Source organism: Tursiops truncatus, chromosome 8 (assembly GCF_011762595.2).
Source record: "Tursiops truncatus isolate mTurTru1 chromosome 8, mTurTru1.mat.Y, whole genome shotgun sequence".
Lineage (NCBI taxonomy): Eukaryota > Metazoa > Chordata > Mammalia > Artiodactyla > Delphinidae > Tursiops > Tursiops truncatus.
Window position 1 is genome coordinate 91,946,472 of NC_047041.1, and position 18,910 is coordinate 91,965,381.

An 18,910-nucleotide genomic window follows, 5' to 3' on the forward strand; every position below is an offset into this window, starting at 1 on the left:
TCACTTATCTGTTCTTCTGCCTCAGTTATTCTGCTATTGATCCCTTTTAGAGTATTTTTAATTTCATTTATTGTGTTGTTCGTCATTGCTTGTTTCCTCCTTAGTCCTTCTAGGTCCTTGTTAAATGTTTCTTTCATTTTGTCTATTCTATTTCCAAGATTTTGGATCATCTTTACTGTCATTATTCTGAATTCTTTTTCAGGTAGACTGCCTATTTCCTCTTCATTTGTTAGGTCTGGTGGGTTTTTACCTTGCTCCTTCATCTGCTGTGTGCTTTTCTGTCTTTTCATTTTGCTTATCTTACTTTTTTGGGGGTCTCCTTTTTACAGACTGCAGGTTCGTAGTTCCCGTTGTTTTTGGTGTCTGTCCCCAGTGGCTAAGGTTGGTCCAGTGGGTTGTGTAGGTTTCCTTGGAGGGCACTCAGTGAGCGCAGGGTCCAGGCGCTGCTCCTCCCCTCTGGACAAATTCTAAGTGCTACAGATACAGCTTGATACAGGGCTCAAACAGTATAACCTGGATAGGTTTTTCTCTGTCTTCATTTGTTTACTTCTTTTACCCCATTCTCAGGCCCACTGTGGGTACAGGATGGCTATTCCCCAATTGCTCAAACAAAAGTTCTCGATTAGCGACTCTTTAGTATAAGCTAACTACTTGGTTAATGTCCCTTCTCAGAAATAATCACCAAGATACCAAGGGGAAGCAATCCACTGATCAGGCTTCCCATGTGGGGAAGGATGCTTCCAGCCAAGCAAAGCAGGTATTTTGCCACAAGAAGGAGATTGCTGATACTGGATAGGAAAAACTGTAAATACTAAGTGGGGTCATTTAAGGTAGAGGTGAAATCTTGGTTGCTTTGAATATTTTTATTTATGTTTTCCATCGTATTGTCTCAATATTTAAATAAACTAAAACTCTGAATAAAATATTTAAATATTCCATCACATTTTTAACCTAAGGGAAATTCTTTTTTAATGATTATGGCATAATATAAGATTTCATTAGTCAGTTTCAAACTGCTGATGGGAATAGAGTGAGTTCCCCATTAACAGTGCTTTCATGTACTCATTTGGATACCATTTTTTTAAAATAACAGATAAAAATATTCATCATATGTGAAGAATAAGTTGCATATGAAGGGTAGAACTAATGTTACAATAGAAAAGTTCAGTTTCTTATCATGAAGGACCAGTGAAAAGTGATTGATTTTGTAGAACTCAAAAATGTGTATTTCATTAGATTGATTATTTTATATTTGGTGTGGGTTTTTTGGCCGCACTGTGTGGCTTGTGGAATGTTAGTTCCCCAACCGGGGATCGAACCCATGCCCTCGGCAATGAAAGCTCAGAGTCTTAACCTCTGGACTGCTGGGGAATTCCCTAGATTGGTTTTTTAAATTTAATTTGTTCAGCCTTTGTTTAACTTGGCAGTGAAATCATTACCTTTATATAGTGACATTTCCATCCATTACCATGTGATTTTACTGAATTCACAGAGGTAGAACTCCAGATTAGAAGTGCAGGAACTACCAATATCTTGGTTAGAGATGACAGCATATGAAAATGAACTTGATATGAGTAAGATATTTACTGTTATATACAATTGGGTACATGTGCTTATATAATATATTAAAAGGAAAATAAAATTGAATTGTCTTACATAATTTGCCATTTTCTTTATTAAAATAAATTGCTATGATAACAGTGAAACTTTGTTTACCTGGAAGTCTTAAGAAAATGAATCATTTTGAATAGTTGAATTCCGTTATAGCTAATTTCCAAATACATGGTCAGTTTTTCCCTGCAGTTTAAATTTTGCTCTAAAATGTATTTCATGCTTTCTCTCCTTAAGTACAGCAAATTGAAAATAATTTCACTTTTTCTTTTTTATTCAGATCATTATAAGCACCATTTATTGTGCTGTGCAGCAATGGAAGTTTGTTTGTCCTTTGTGAAAAAGCCATACAGTGCTTTGAGATCTTGTGTATGCATTATATCATTTTTAACCTACCTCTCTGTAATTTCTATCACTCTTTGCCCTTGGACTTACAGCAGCCACTTCTAAATGCTAACGGTTTTGAAGGGATATTACCATTCCTTCTCACATTGTATATAAAATAGGAGTACATACACTCCAGATATGGACTCCTAGTGCGCCTGGTTCATAGAGGCTTAATAAATTTTTATTAGTTGAATGGATGTGGTAGTATTTACAGAGTTGTCAAACATCTTAGCAGACATGTCAAACATCTTTCGTAATCTTCTAAGGAGGAGAGGTATTTGAAAGGAGAGAAATTCAAGCTGATTGGCATTTGCCAAAGATAATTAGCATAAAGTCTTGAAATTTAAGAACTTGAAAGTATCTCAATAAAAATATGTGAATGCTATAAATCTTCTGTAACCAACCCTAATCTGGCAGAGATCCATGCCATTTGCTGCCAAGTCAAAAAGAGAAACACAGCTGTTAAACTGTCAGTGGAATCCCTTCCTTCTGCTAATAATTTTATCTTTATACCTTCTCTAGCTACTGTATCTTTGTTGAACTAAATGCTTCAAGGAAATGAAAAAGTACTTTCTCACAATTGAATATGGGCCAGACCCATGCTGGTTATGTAGTATCTTTTTAATCTAAAGCTAAGATTAAGTATTTATCTAATGTAAATCTTCATTTGTCTCATTCTGTCATTCCTCTTGCAGTTCTCCAAATGTTAGGTAATCAGACTGGTTGGGTATTTTGGAATGGGAATGTCATACTCCCACATTCCTTCTCCCTCCCCCAATTTTGTTCTAAAAACCTCATTTAAGTATAGAGAGATGAGGCTTCCCTGGTGGCGCAGTGGTTGAGAGTCCACCTGCCGATGCAGGGGACACGGGTTCGTGCCCTGGTGTAGATCCCACATGCTGCGGAGCAGCTAGGAGCCTGTGCTCTGCAGTGGGAGAGGCCACAATGGTGAGAGGCCCGCGTACCGCAAAAAATAATAATAAATAAATAAATAAAGAGAGATGTATTAAATCACTACCTCTCGATGTCTGAGATACAATGAAAAGAGAAGCAAAAGCTTCCACACCTCATTGAGAAACACCTAGCGTTTTGCTTGTAGACCTTTGCCAGGTTTGACTGTTTGATAGAGGAGATTCACAGCTCAAGTGGTCAACTATAGGCCTTGCTATTATATTTTTAGTGCCTTTTAAGTTCAGACTGCAGTTTTAATGTTAATTCCAGTATAGTAGGAAGGCCAGGGGAAGCACTGAAGGGATTTTGTCATAAAAGAGAGACCACGGGAGATTGTAATTATCCATAACTGCATAATGATGATTATGTAGTTCAGACAATTGCAATGAAAGTATGAGTGGAAGTTAGTCCAGACTAGCATCTCTTTTTCTTGTGGCATCTCTGAGATGATAGAATGAGGAAAGGCAGATGAGTTTTATATGCAGTCACCCAACATCGCCCAGTGTTATTGTGCATATTATTAAAGCAACCATTGAACTTATATCATGTTGTTTTTATTCCCTCTTTTTATATATTTATTTATGTATTCTCTTGGCCATGCCGCACAGCTTGTAGGATCTTAGTTCCCCAACCAGGGATTGAACCTGCACCCTGGAAGTGAAAGCACCAAGTCCTACCCACTGGACCATCAGGGAATTCCCATTCCTTCTTTTTAAATTTTTGTTTTTTAAATAGACTTGCATTCACCAAGGTCTAAGCAAGGCTATCTTTTGCACTTAAAAAGCTAGTTCTAAAATTAATTGAGCTGATGTCAAGGTCTTAGAGATTATAGAAAGATTCTTAGAGATGTTATGGAAAACCCCGAATGAACTTTTTGGCCAACCCAGTAGTTTCTTCTCAAAGTAGGACTTCTTGAAGAGCTAGTTTATAATTTGACAGTCTAACACTAAGGGATGGCAGGAACTTCATTTCATCTCTTAGACTCCAAGGCCACTGTCTTAGATTTTCTTGAAATTCAAAAAACCCCGTGTGTGTTGTTTTTTCCTTATTATAAACATATTATGTGTGTATTATAGACAATTTTAAAATATACAAGTTTATAGGGCTTCCCTGGTGGCGCAGTGGTTGAGAGTCTGCCTGCCAATGTAGGGGACATGGGTTCGTGCCCCGGTCCGGGAGGATCCCACGTGCCGCGGAGCGGCTGGGCCTGTGGGCCATGGCCGCTGAGCCTGCGCGTCGGGAGCCTGTGCTCCACAATGCGAGAGGCCACAACAGTGAGAGGCCCGTGTACCGCAAAATAAATAAATAAATACAAGTGTATAAAGTAAAAGATATAAATGTGCCTCTCTTCTTAATCCCACTTCCCCAAAGAAATCACTGTAAACCAACTTAGTTTTGTGCATATACAGACATGTATATGTCTATATCTATAAAAATGTAATTTCTTAAAAAAAGTATAGCATACTTATTATTCTTCATTACTTTTAGTTAATTATACATTGTGAACATCTTTCCATGATAGTAGATCTCATTTTTCTGTATCCCATTCCACTGGACAGTGGCTTTCTCTGTTCCCTCATTGCTGGACTTAGGTTTGTTGGGTCTTTTGTTTGTTTGTTTTTTGCAGCTAAAGGTAATACAGTGAGCAGCCTTGTATATATCTTTGCCCATTTAAAGAACGCCTATAGGATAGCTTCCTAGAATTTATATTCCTAGGTCAGAGGATATGTACTTTAAAAATTTTGATATATGTTGTCAAAGAACCCTCCAAATAATAAGTTTATAAGCCTGCTACCAGCATATGAGGGTTCATTTTTCCTACATATTCAACAACATAGTTGCTTGTTTATGATTCAGAAACAGGAATTGTAAACTGTAAGTCTCAAGGTTATTTTATATTATCTCTGATTTACGGCTTCTGCAAATAGCCTGAAAAATAGATGCTTTTCGTATTTTTCTTTTTATTGCCGCCAGACCTGTTCAGATATGGAATGTGCTATCAAGACAAAGCAATCTATTTTTATTAGTATAGATATAAAATATATTTTAAGGAATTTACTTTATCATTCATTTCCAAATACTTCTCTTCTTGAATATTTCTTACATGACTAGTCAAATCTGAATATTCACTTTGAAAGCTTGCTCTTTCAAGTTGGAGTTCAAGGGACAGCTATTGAACCTCTCATTCTCTTTGCCGAAATTTACATGTCATCACTTTTGAAATAAATACCCCTTGAGTTTACTGAGCACCTAACACTGATTATAATGGTGATCGAACAATAATTTAAGGCATATCCAAAGAAACGTTAATGAAATCTGAGCTTTATTTATCTATTATTTGCTTGCTTGCAGGTGGATTCACCTATGAACTTGAAGCATCCCCATGACTTAGTCATATTAATGAGACAAGAAACAACAGTTAACTACCTCAAAGAACTGGAGGTGAGGCAACTGGACATGTCATATGCAGCTGATACTTGTTGCATTTCACAGGAGCTGTTGTGTTCAAAGAACAAGTAAAGCATGCTATTTCTTAAATCTTCTGACTTTTACAGGAATATTCAACTTGTAGATTGTCCTTTTTTTTTTTTTTTTTTAAAATCAGAATGCCATTTGAGCAATAGTAAGAGAAACAGACTACCAGAGCCTGGGTTTTATGTCTCGTTTTTGTTTTAATTTTTTTAATACAGCAGGTTCTTATTAGTTATCTATTTGATACATATTAATATATACATGTCAATCCCAATCGCCCAATTCATCCCACCACCACCAACCCCCCTCCGCCCCACTTTCCCCCCTTGGTGTCCATACGTTTGTTCTCTACATCTGTCTCTATTTCTTCCTTGTAAACCGGTTCATCTGAACCATTTTTCTAGATTCCACATGTATGTGTTAATATACGATATTTGTTTTTCTCTTTTATGCCTCGTTCTTGACTCACTATATCCTTGAACAAAGTTTCCATGTATAAATTTTACCATCAAGTATGAAAAGGCATTATCTCAGGATATACTTGGAAGGAGAATTTGCGTAAAATATCAAAAGGAAGAATGGTTTGAATACCTCATAAAAATATAATTTTGTTAATTCCCAGGTAGTAAAAACTAGGGTCTTGGTATTTTGTGTTCTTATGATTGAGGTGAAGAGCATTCATCAATTTGCATCTTGAAAACTTTTTTTTTTCATTTTTATTTTATATTGGAGTATAGTTGATTAACAATGTTGTGTTAGTTTCAGGTGTACAGCAGAGTGATTCAGTTATACATATACATATAGCTGTTCTTTTTCAAATTCTTTACCCACACCTTGAAAACTTGATATTTATTAGTGCTAATAAAATCTGACTTTTTTGTTTCTATCATTGACCTTTTTGTTTCTTTGTTTCTTTTTGTTTCTATCATCTGGCCTTTTTGTTTCTATCATTGATTTTCATAAACTGAAAAGAGTATTAACAAAAGTAGCAAAGAGTATTAACTATTTAAAAAATATTTTCTTTTTTCTCTCATAAAACCTGTTCTTAAAAGTTACAGTGTAAATTGAATCCAAATTTTAAGGAAACTTTACATTGCAGAAAAAGTAACCCAATTTGCAAAATAAGATTTAGAAAATTATTGGGAATTATAAGAGTCAGAGTCTTTGAGCGCTAGAAGGAATCATAAAGGTGATCCTCATTTTAGAAGCAAGGAAACAATTAGACCTAAAGACAGTGAATTGCCTGATTTTCACAAAACAAGTTATGGCAGAACCAGAGGCAAACGCCTTATCTCTTGACTTAAACCAAAGGTAAAACCAGGTAGCCTTTCATTTTCTAGTTAATGTAAAAGTTCTGAATTTCACTTACATAAATTCAAACTGGTACATTTATCAACAGCAGTAGTTATAATTGTATATTTTTTAAATTTCTGTAAATTAAGAAGGAGGAGCTTTTAGCGCATACTAACCAGCTGTGTATAGGTAGTAGCACTTTAGGAATATTTATAAAACTTGAACACCTCACCATTTTTTAAATAGTATCTCACCTTGTTCCTACCAGTTTTGTCACTTATAAATTTGGAAATGTTGATTTTTATGAATACTAGGAAAAAGACAATAGATATATTTATTGGGCTTCATGCTTGGAAGCTTAAACACAGTGTTCAGAAAGATGCAGTGGTGCAGAAAATAGTTTTTATTTTCAGATGCATAGACACCATTATATATGTTTATTGTTATCTCTCTAAGCAGGAGTATTATTTAATCTAAAGAAAGGAGTCTTAAATTAGAGTATGTGTAGGGGGAAAATGCCATTTACCAAGTCATTGAAAATGCAAATGAAAAATATTGACTCCACCAATTTTTGGTTAAGGTAGTGTAATGAGTCTATACTTAGTACTTAGTTTTTACTTCTGCTCCATATACATAGCAATGACAGATAAAAAACAAAACAGAAATCAAAATAAAATATAGTCAGGCCTAAACACAACATAAATATCTCCATAGACCAGAAATAGAACAAAACACTAAGTTGAGAATGTAGCTGAAACTGTAAACCTGCTGGTCTCAAAGGCCAGGAACAGGCTCTGGTGTCTGGTTGTTCATTTCTATGGAATAAAGGAGATGACAATATTTCGTGCAAGATAAAGGAAGATAACCAAATTCACTACTGCTCAAAGACTAGGATGGAGCTTGAAAAGAGTCTGGTGGGGAAAAAAAAAAAAGCAGGAAGAAAAAACAAAACCTAATGACCAAAAAACAAACCAAACCATCCAGTGGTTCAATAATTGCATCTTCAATTTACTGAACACCATTTCAGGGTAGAATATTACTTTGGAGTAGAAACTCTAAACTAAAATTATGTGATGTGATTTTGGGCTTGGGATCTGGATAGAACCTGGAAGCAACTACAAAACTGTTAGACACAGGAGATGATCATGGAGTAGTTGGGAAGAGACAGACAGATAGGGAGAGGGGGTGAAGGTTGATTCCAAGATTTTTGACCTGAGTGACTGATCTTGGATGGAGTTGGTGTTAGCTGAGATATAGAAGACTGAAGGAGGTGTAGACTGGGGAGGAGTTTAGCTTTGGTATATTAAGTTTGAGATACCTATTAGGCATCTAAGTGGAGACACTGAGTGAGGAGTTGGTTCTTCTAGTGTGGACTCCTGGGTAAAGGTCTGAGCTAGAGGGATAAATTTGTTATGCCTTGACATAGACATAAAGCCATGAGACTAGGTAATACAGTTTGTCTACAAAGTAGTGACAACTGGATGACTTCTTAGATACCAAAAGACAGTGGAGGAATAGCATCAAAGTGTTAAGTCTAGAATTTTGTATTCTTTTAAATATAATATTTTATATTCTCTTAAACCATCATTCAAGAGTGAGGACAAAGCAGTTTTCTGACATACACAGACAGTTTACTAACCACAGACCCTCACTTAAAAAAAAAATTAAGTCCTTCTGCAAGAAGAAAAGTAAATCCAGTGGAAGTGCATAGGATGTGTAATGGTGAGTAAAAACTTGATGAAAAAGTTGCTAAATTTATTTATTTATTTTCTGTGTTTAAAAGGTAAAACTAAATAAAATTACCAGTCTATAGGTGGGTTGGGGCATGCTCAATGATTACTTAAAGCATATTAACTCTTTTGTTATATTCAGGAGGCAAAAATAACTGAATAAATTAAAATCCTGTTGGAAAATGTATAGGTATACATATTAAAAATTTAAGAATATCGCCACCTTTCAGAAGTCTTGCCAAAAGAAATATAAATCTAATCAAACCACAGTATAATTTGCTTTTCACTATAATTGGTTTCTTTTGTCATTTTATATATTCTGTGTATTTAAAAGATTATTCTAAGAAAGGGTTTGTAGGCTTCATCAGACTGCCAAAGAAGTCCATGACATGAAAAAGTTAAGAATCCCTGGATTCTGGTGTCAGTATTCAGGAAATACAGAGGACAGAGGAACATGTTAAACCTGTGGGATGCAGTCAGTAAAATCTTGTAGAGTAATAAACTCTACAGGATAAGTGACCCAATTTCTTTCTCAAATAAATTACAGGAATTAAAAAAAATGAAATAGAGGGGTAACCGGAAGATTAAAAGAGACTTAAAAGACAATTCAACCAATTGCAGTGTGTGTGTACCTTACTGAATTTTGACTCAAACAAATTGTATTTTAAAATAAAGAGGGAAGAAACAGTTGGGAATGAACACAGACTGGATATGTAATATTAAGGAATTACTATTTTTTGCATGTGATAATGGTGTTGTGGTATTATTTTTTTTTAAAGAGAATCTTTCAGAATCATACTGAAATATTTACTGATGAAAAACTTAACCAAAAAAAGAGTGAGGACAGTAACCAAAATAATGGAAATGCAATCTATAGTTTTCAAACCTTACAAACAAAGAGAAGATACAGGAGGAGGGGAGGGAATGTAGAAAGTGTATCAAAACTGTATCAGGGGCTTCCCTGGTGGCACAGTTGTTGAGAGTCTGCCTGCCGATGCAGGGGACACGGGTTCGTGCCCTGGTCTGGGAAGATCCCACATGCCGCGGAGCGGCTAGGCCCATGAGCCATGGCCGCTGAGCCTGCACATCCGGAGCCAGTGCTCCGCAACAGGAGAGGCCACAACAGTGAGAGGCCCGCGTACTGCAAAAAAAAAAAAAAAAAAAAAGTGTATCAGGCAGGAAATGAGAAAAAAGCAGCAAAGAAAAAGTAAGATAAACAGAAAACGCAAAATAATATGGTGAAAATAAATCCATAAGATCATCAATCACAATAAATATAAACAGATTAAACAAACTGATTAAAACGTGGAATATCAGATTGGATTTATTATTTAGTTTAGCTGTATAGTACATATGAGAAATATACCTACAACAGCCTCGATATTGCCATTCTCAGTACCTGAGGGAAAAGAAAGAACATGGTGAAGCATACACTGGCTCTAAAAATGCTTCCCTCTAGAAGGCTCAGATGATGCTTCTCATGTTACATTGACGAAAGGAAGTCATATTGGTCACATTGGAGTCTAGCAGAACAGTGATGTAGAATTCTCTTGTAAAGAGGGGCACAAATTTGTTAATAGTAATACAGTCTACCCCAATAATTATAACAGGATAACATTTCATACCCATGAGATTGACATAAATTAAAAAGGACACAGAGGGCAGACAGCAGAAGCAAGAAGAACTATAGTCCTGCAGCCTGTGGAACAAAAACCACATTCACAAAAAGATGGACAAGATGAAAAGGCAGAGGGCTGTGTACCAGATGAAGGAACAAGATAAAACCCCAGAAAAACAACTAAAAGAAGTGGAGATAGGCAAACTTCTAGAAAAAGAATTCAGAATAATGATAGTGAAGATGACCCAGGACCTCGGGAAAAGAATAGAGGCAAAGCGAGAGGATGGAAGAAATGTTTAACAAAGACCTAGAAGAATTAAAGAACAAACAAACATAGATGAAAAATACAATAACTGAAACGAATACTACATTAGAAGAATCAATAGCAGAATAACTGAGGCAGAAGAACAGATAAGTGACCTGGAAGACAGAATGGTGGAATTCACTGCTGTGGAACAGAATAAAGAAAAAAGAATGAAAAGAAATGAAGACAGACTAAGACCTCTAGGACAACATTAAATGCAACAACATTCGCATTATAGGGGTCCCAGAAGGAGAAGAGAGGGAGAAAGGACCAGAGAAAATATTTGAAGAGATTACAGTCGAAAACTTTCCTAACATGGGAAAAGAAATAGCCACCCAAGTGCAGGAAGCGCAGCGAATTCCATACAGGATAAACCCAAGGAGAAACATGCTGAGACACATAGTAATCAAATTGGCAAATATTAAAGACAAAGAAAAATTATTGAAAGCAGCAAGGCAAAAACGACAAATAACATACAAGGGAACTCCCATAAGATTAACAGCTGATTTCTCAGCAGAAAGTCTACAGCCAGAAGGGAGTGGCATAATATACTTAAAGTGATGAAAGGGAAGAAACTACAACCAAGATTACTCTACCCAGCGAGGATCTCATTCATATTCGATGGAGAAATCAGAAGGTTTACAGACAAGCAAAAGCTAAGAAAATTCAGCACCACCAAACCAGCTCTACAACAAATGCTAAAGGAACTTCTCTAAGTGGGAGACACAAGAGAAGAAAAGGACCTACAAAAACAAACCCGAAACAATTAAGAAAATGGTCATAGGAACAGACATACCGATAATTACCTTAAACGTGAATGGTTAAATGCTCCAACCAAAAGGCACAGGCTTGCTGAATGGATACAAAACAAGACCCATATATATGCTGTCTACAAGAGACCCACTTCAGACGTAGGGACACATACAGACTGAAAGTGAGTGGAGGGAAAAAGATATTCCATGCAAATGGAAATCAAAAGAAAGCTGGAGTAGCAATACTCATATCAGGTAAAATAGACTTTAAAATAATGTTACAAGAGACAAGGAAGGGTACTACATACTGATCAAGGGATCAATCTAAGAAGATATTACAATTATAAATATATATGCACCCAACATAGGACCACCTCAATACATAAGGCAACTCCTAAAAGCTATAAAAGAGGAAATCGACAGTAACACAATAATAGTGGAGGACTTTAACACCTCACTTACACCAACAGACAGATCATCCAAAATGAAAATAAATAAAGAAACAGAAGCTTTAAATGACACAATAGACCAGATAGATTTAATTGATACTTATAGGACATTCCATCCAAAGACAGCAGATTATACTTTCTTCTCGAGTACGCATGGAACATTCTCCAGGATAGATCACATCTTCAGGCACAAATCAAGCCTCAGTAAATTTAAGAAAATTGAAATCATATCACGAATCTTTTCTGACCACAACGCTATGAGATTAGAAATCAACATGGAAAAAAATAGAAAACACACAAATACACAGAGGCTAAACAATATGTTACTAAATGACCAAGAGATCACTGAAGAAATCAAAGAGGAAATCAAAAAATACCTAGAGACAAATGGCAATGAAAACAAGATGATCCAAAACCTAGAGGATGCAGCAAAAGCAGTTCTCAAGAGGGAAGTTTATAGCTACACAAGCCTACCTCAAGAAACAAGAAAAATCTCAAGTAAACAATCTAACCTTACACCTAAAGGAACTAGAGAAAAAGGAACAAACAAAACCCAAAGTTAGCAGAAGGAAAGAAATCATATAGATCAGAGCAGAAATAAATGAAATAGAAACAAAACACTAGCAAAGATCAATAAAACTAAAAGCTGGTTCTTTGAGAAGGTAAACAAAATTGTTAAACCATTAGCCAGACTCATCAAGAAAAAGAGGGAGAGGACTCAAATCAATAAAATTAGATAAAAAAGAAAAGTTACAACAGACACCACAGAAATACAAACCATCCTAAGAGACTACTAAAGCAACTCTATGCCAATAAAGTGGACAACCTGGAAGAAATGGACAAATTCTTAGAAAGGTGTAACCTTCCAAGACTGAACCAGGAAGAAACAGAAAGTAATCACAAGTAATGATATTGAAATCACAAGTAATGAAATTGAAACTGTGATTAAAAATCTTCCAACAAACAAAAATCCAGGACCAGATGGCTTCACAGGTGAATTCTGTTAAACATTTAGACAAGAGCTAACACCCATCCTTCTAAAACTCTTCCAAAAAATTACAGAGGAAGGAACACTCCCAAACACATTCTATGAGGCCACCATCACTCTGATATCAAAACCAGACAAAGATACTACAAAAAAAGAGAATTACAGACCAATATCACTGATGAATGTAGAGGCAAAAATCCTCAACAAAATACTAGCAAACAGAATCCAAAAACGTATTAAAAGGATCATACACCATGATCAAGTGGGATTTATCCCAGGGATGCAAGGATTCTTCAATATATGCAAATCAATCAATGTGATACACCATATTAACAAATTGAAGAATAAGAACCATATGATCATCTCAATAGACACAGAAAAAGCTTTTGACAAAATTCAGCACCCATTTATGATAAAAACTCTCCAGAAAGTGGACATAGTGGGAACCTACCTCAACATAATGAAGGCCATATATGACAAACCCACAGCAAACATCATTCTCAATGGTTAAAAACTGAAAGCATTTCCTCTAAGCTCAGGAACAAGACAAGGATGTCCATTTTCACCACAATTATTCAACATAGTCATGGAAGTCCTAGCCACAGCAATCAGAGAAGAAAAAGAAATAAAACGAATACTAATTGGAAAAGAAGAAATAAAAGTGTCACTCTTTGCAGATGACATGATACTATACATAGAGAATCCTAAAGATGTCACCAGAAAACTACTAGAGCTAATCAATGAATTTGGTAAAGTTGCAGGATACAAAATTAATGCACAGAAATCTCTTGCATTCCTATACACTAGTGATGAAAAATCTGAAAGAGAAATTAAGGAAATGCTCCCATTTACCATTGCAACAGAAAGTATAAAATACCAAGGAATAAACCTACCTAGGGAGACAAAAGACCTCTATGCAGAAAACTATAAGACACTGATGAAAGAAATTAAAGATGATACCAACAGATGGAGAGATATATCATGTTCTTGGATTGGAAGAATCAATACTGTGAAAATGACTATACTACCCAAGCAACCTATAGATTCAATGCAATCCCTATCAAATTACCAATGGCATTTTTTACAGAACTAGAACAAATCATCTTAAAATTTGTATGGAGACACAAAAAACCCCGAAGAGCCAAAGCAGTCTTGAGGGAAAAAAACGGAGCTGGAGGCATCAGACTCCCTGACTTCAGACTATACTACAAAGCTACAGCAATCAAGACAGTTTGGTGTTGGCAAAAAACAGAAACATAGATCAATGGAACAAGATAGAAAGCCCAGAGATAAAGCCACGCACCTATGGTCAACTAATCTATGACAAAGGAGACAAAGACATACAATGGAGAAAAGACAGTCTCTTCAATAAGTGGTTTTGGGATAACTGGACAGCTACAAGTAAAAGAATGAAATCAGAATACTCCCTAACACCACAGAAAAAAAGAAACTAAAAATGCATTCGATACCTAAGTGTAAGACCAGACACTATAAAACTCTTAGAGGTAAACATAGGAAGAACACTCTTTGACATAAATCACAGCAAGATCTTTTTTGATCCACCTCCTTGATTAATGGAAATAAAAACAAAAATAAACCAATGGGACCTAATGAAACTTCAAAGCTTTTGCACAGGAAAGGAAACCGTAAACAAGACGAAAAGAGAACCCTCAGAATGGGAGTAAATATTTGCAAACGAATCAATGGACAAAGGATTAATCTCCAAAATAGATAAACCGCTCCTGCAGCTCAATATTAAAAAAACAAACAACCCAATCCAAAAATGGGCAGAAGACCTAAATAGACATTTCTTCAAAGAAGACATACAGATGGCCAAGAAGCACATGAAAAGGTGCTCAACATCACTAATAGTTAGAGAAATGTGAATCAAAACTACAAGGAGGTATCACCTCACACCAGTTAGAACGGGCATCATCAGAAAATCTACAAACAACAAATGCTGGAGAGGGTGTGGAGAAAAGGGAACCCTCTTGTACTGTTGGTGGGAATGTAAATTGATACAGCCACTATGGAGAACAGTATGGAGCTTCTTTAAAAAAGTAAAAATAGAATTACCATATGACCCAGCAATCCCACTACTGGGCACATACCCAGAGAAAACTATGATTCAAAAAGACACATGCACTCCAGTGTTCCTTGCAGCACTGTTTATGATAGCCAGGTCATGGAAGCAACCTAAATGCCCATCGACAGACTAATGGATAAAGAAGTTGTGGTACATATATACAGTGGAATATTACTCAGCCATAAAAAGGAATGGAATTGAGTCATTTGTTGAGACGTGGATGGATCTAGAGACTGTCATACAGAGTGAAGTAAGTCAGAAAGAGAAAAATATTGTATATTAACGCATGTATGTGGAACCTAGAAAAATGGTACAGATGAACCAGTTTGCAGGGCAGAAGTTGAGACACAGATGTAGAGAACAACGTATGGACACCAAGGGGTGAAAACTGCAGGTGGGTGGCGGTGGTGGTGTGCTGAATTGGGCAATTGGGATTGACATGTATACACTGATATGTATAAAATTGATGACTAATAAGAACTTGCTGTATAAAAAAAATTCAAAATTTTTTTTAAAAAGTAGGACAAAACCAAATGTTGGTAAGTTCATGGGGAGATGGATATTATCCTAATCTGTTGGTAGAATTCTAGTTTTTATAACCACTTTGAAGAGCAGATTGACGGTGACTAAATAAACTGAAAATGTATCCCATACAGCCCCATATTTTTCTCCTACTGGAACTCTTACACAATGACAGTTTTATAAGAATACCGTAGCACATTTAATACCAAAAAATATTTAAAAAGAAGCAACCTAATGGTTTACAGCAAAATAAATACTTTTTTTTTTTTTTTTTTGAGGTACGCGGGCCTCTCACTGTTGTGGCCTCTCCTGTTGCGGAGCACAGGCTCCGGACGTGCAGGCTCAGCAGCCATGACTCACGGGACTAGCCGCTCCGCGGCATGTGGGATCCTCCCGTACCAGGGCACGAACCCGTGTCCCGTGCATCGGCAGGTGGACTCTCAACCACTGCGCCACCAGGGAAGCCCCAAATAAATACATTTTTATACATCCGGTAGAATGAAAAATTTAGAGCTTTACCGACCAATGTAGATAAATGTCAAAAACATAATATTAAGTTAAAAAAAAAGAAAGTTGTAGAATAATACATACAGTATGATAGTATTCATATAAAATTTCAAAATTTGCAAAGCAATGCTGTATGTTGATTTTGGAGATATAGCTGTAAATATATCTATGTATAAAGTAATATTTTAAGAAAAGTAGGGCAATATAGTAATATTTTATGAAAATATACATGAAAATGATGCATAAAACATTCAGGATAGTGGTAACTTTTGTTCTTTTAATTAATTAATTATTTATTTATTCTCTTGGCTGCACCACACAGCTTGTGGGGTCTTAGTTCCCCAACCAGGGATTGAACCCAGGCCATGGAAGTGAAAGCTCCAAGTCCTAACCACTGGACCACAGGGGCATTCCCAGGATAGTGGTAACTTTTAGAAGTGAGAGAGGGATCTCAAAGGCAGTTAAGAGGGGCTTCAACTATTTTCTTTTTCTTGTAGAAAAATCTGGAGTATGGCCAAATGTTAAGATAGATAGGGTGGTGGAAACATGGCTGTTAATAATTCCTCTGTATGTTTGGGGAAAAAATGTCAGTGGCAGGAATTCCCCTGGAACACTAGTTACTTCAGGTAGCACTATCAATGCGCTAGATGTCTTCAAGGACTGAAATATGATGTGTTTGGACAATTCAAGGTACTTCTAATTGCTGAGCTATTCTGTGCCAGTTAAGTTGATAGATGTAGCTTTATAGATAGTCAGAGATCATATCATAAGGCACTCACGTGCCAGTATTATAAATGTCATGTTCTGTTACTTTCTGTATATGGACACCTGTTTCGAGAAGCTTATTTATGTCAACTAGCATAACCCAGGGCATATTTTGATTTCTCTGACTTGTTCAACACATTAAATTCTCCTTTCTCTTACATGGTATCTAGGTTGAAATATTAGAAAAATCCTTTTGTGTTCTTATTTTCTTCTCAACAGAAGCAGTTAGTTGCTCAAAAAATTCATATAGAAGAGAATGAGGACAGAGATACAGGACTGGAACAGAGACATAATAAAGAGGATCCAGACTGCATCAAAGCCAAGGTACCCTTAGGGGACCTAGATCTGTATGATGGCACATACATAACTTTGGAGAGCAAAGATATCAGGTAAAGAAATTCTCTTTCCAAAAATAAAGTACGTCTTCCTGAACAGACCTTTCTCGAATCAATTAGAAATTATTTCTCTAATGAGAAAAAGCTTCAATCACTGTTGACTTTATTGAAATTTGAAAGTTGAAAATGTGTAGTATGTACAGAATTCTTACAAATCCATTAAAAGTATTTAATACCACAGTAGAAAATTGAACAATTTATGGTAAAAAAAAGCAAATGGCCAATAAACACGTGGAAAAAATATTTCTCAGTAATGATCAGATAAATGCATACTAAGACGTATTTTTCTTCTCTCAAACTGAAAAAAATGTTTAAAAATCAATAACTGGTAAAAATGTAGAAAGACTATATAGAAGTGTAAACTGGTTTAACATTTCTAGAAAGAGTTAAGCAGTGTTATATTAGCTTTTGAAAAGTCCACAGTCTTTTTTTAAAATTAATTAATTAATTTGTTTGTTTTTGGCTGCGTTGGGTCTTCATTGCTGTGCGTGGGCTTTCTCTAGTTGTGGCGAGCGGGGGCTACTCTTCATTGCAGTGCGCGGGCTTCTTTTTGCAGAGCACAGGCTCTAGGCATGCGGGCTTCAGTAGTTGTGGCTCACGAGTTCTAGAGCACAGGCTCAGTAGTTGTGGCGCACAGGCTTAGTTGCTCCGTGGCATCCCGGACCAGGGCTCGAACCCATGTCCTCTGCACTGGCAGGCAGATTCTTAACCACTGTGCCACCGGGGAAGTCCAGAGTCCACAGTCTTAACGGTTTGTGACTTACCTATTTTCTCCCTAACCATTTTTTTTTTTTAATTTATTTGGCTGCTCTGGGTCTTAGTTGTGGCACGCGGGATCTTTGTTGCAGCGTGCAGGATCTTCTGGTTGCGGCATGCATGTGGGATCTTGTTCCCTGACCAGGGATCGAACCCCGGGCCCTCCCTAACTCTTGATATATCTCCTTTAAGTTGAGCTCTCAGAAAATTTTGCTCTAACAACAGCTCTATGAAAAAAGTATGCATGTTGACTAATATTGGTTGTAAAGTGAGATGCTTTGAGAATATGATTTAATTAGGGAAAAATTGGACATATCTTCACTTTTCATTCATTCATTACTTCTTGCCTCTTGATATTTTAGCCCTGAAGATTATATAGACACAGAATCTCCGGTCCCTCCAGACCCTGAGCAGCCTGATTGTACTAAAATTCTAGAACTTCCGTATAGTATACATGCTTTTCAGCACTTGCGAGTAAGTAGAGAAATTTGGGGGGTTTTGTTTGTTTTCATTTTTTTCTTTAATCTCTTGCTTATACATACTCTTTTTCTTTCTTCTCTTCTTCCAAACAGCTTTATAATTTAACAAACATCTCCTATTTCTTAAAATTCCTTCAAATTAAATGCCATAAGATACCAAATTATTTGTGATTTCTATTGTCTTATAATCTCCTTTTTCTGTTTTTTTCTATTTTTTCTTCTCTTCAGGGTGTACAAGAGAGAGTTAATCTTTCTGCACCTCTACTACCTAAAGAAGATCCAATCTTCACATATCTATCTAAACGGTTAGGAAGGAGTATAGATGACATAGGTCACCTCATTCATGAAGGCCTACAGAAGGTAAGTCGTAAATGACTTAAAGAGCCCGGAGGCCCTGTGTGAACAGAAGATATTTTTCTCTCAGAAAATACCTACCTAGCTTGTTTTTGTCTAGAGAGTGATTTTAAATCATGATTACAGTAATATAAACTGTATAGTTCAAAGTTAGAAGCATTGATAATCCAGTCCCCTTTACCAGGACAAGATGCTGAAAAGTTTTATTTAAACTAATTCACAAAACAACAAATTATAAACTAATATAAGCAACAGGGCTTATAAGCTAGATTATATATTTTGAGTGTGAAAGAACATTAACATTAGTGTCTTTGATACATGTCTACACACAGGAAATACATAGATTATCACTGTTCTCTGAACAGGTAAAAGAATCACCACTAACAATAAAATCTTCATGTAATTTTAAGGGAACATCTACTTTAAAATGATGAAATGGGGAATTATATAACAGGACCCAAGAATTTAAAGGTATCATTCAGGATAACATA

The 18,910-nt window shown here is 36.1% G+C and overlaps 1 protein-coding gene across 3 annotated transcripts in view; it reads left to right on the forward strand.

The window, feature by feature from the left end:
- Positions 1-18,910, forward strand: part of TTC17 (tetratricopeptide repeat domain 17) — a 153,597-nt gene that overhangs the window by 21,640 nt on the left and 113,047 nt on the right. For all 3 annotated transcript variants that reach the window (XM_019948320.2, XM_019948321.2, XM_033860486.1), the window contains exons 2-5: positions 5,302-5,391; positions 16,655-16,824; positions 17,949-18,060; positions 18,294-18,425. In XM_019948320.2, coding sequence (XP_019803879.1) covers positions 5,302-5,391; positions 16,655-16,824; positions 17,949-18,060; positions 18,294-18,425 — 504 coding nt within the window. The remainder of the gene's footprint in view (positions 1-5,301; positions 5,392-16,654; positions 16,825-17,948; positions 18,061-18,293; positions 18,426-18,910) is intronic.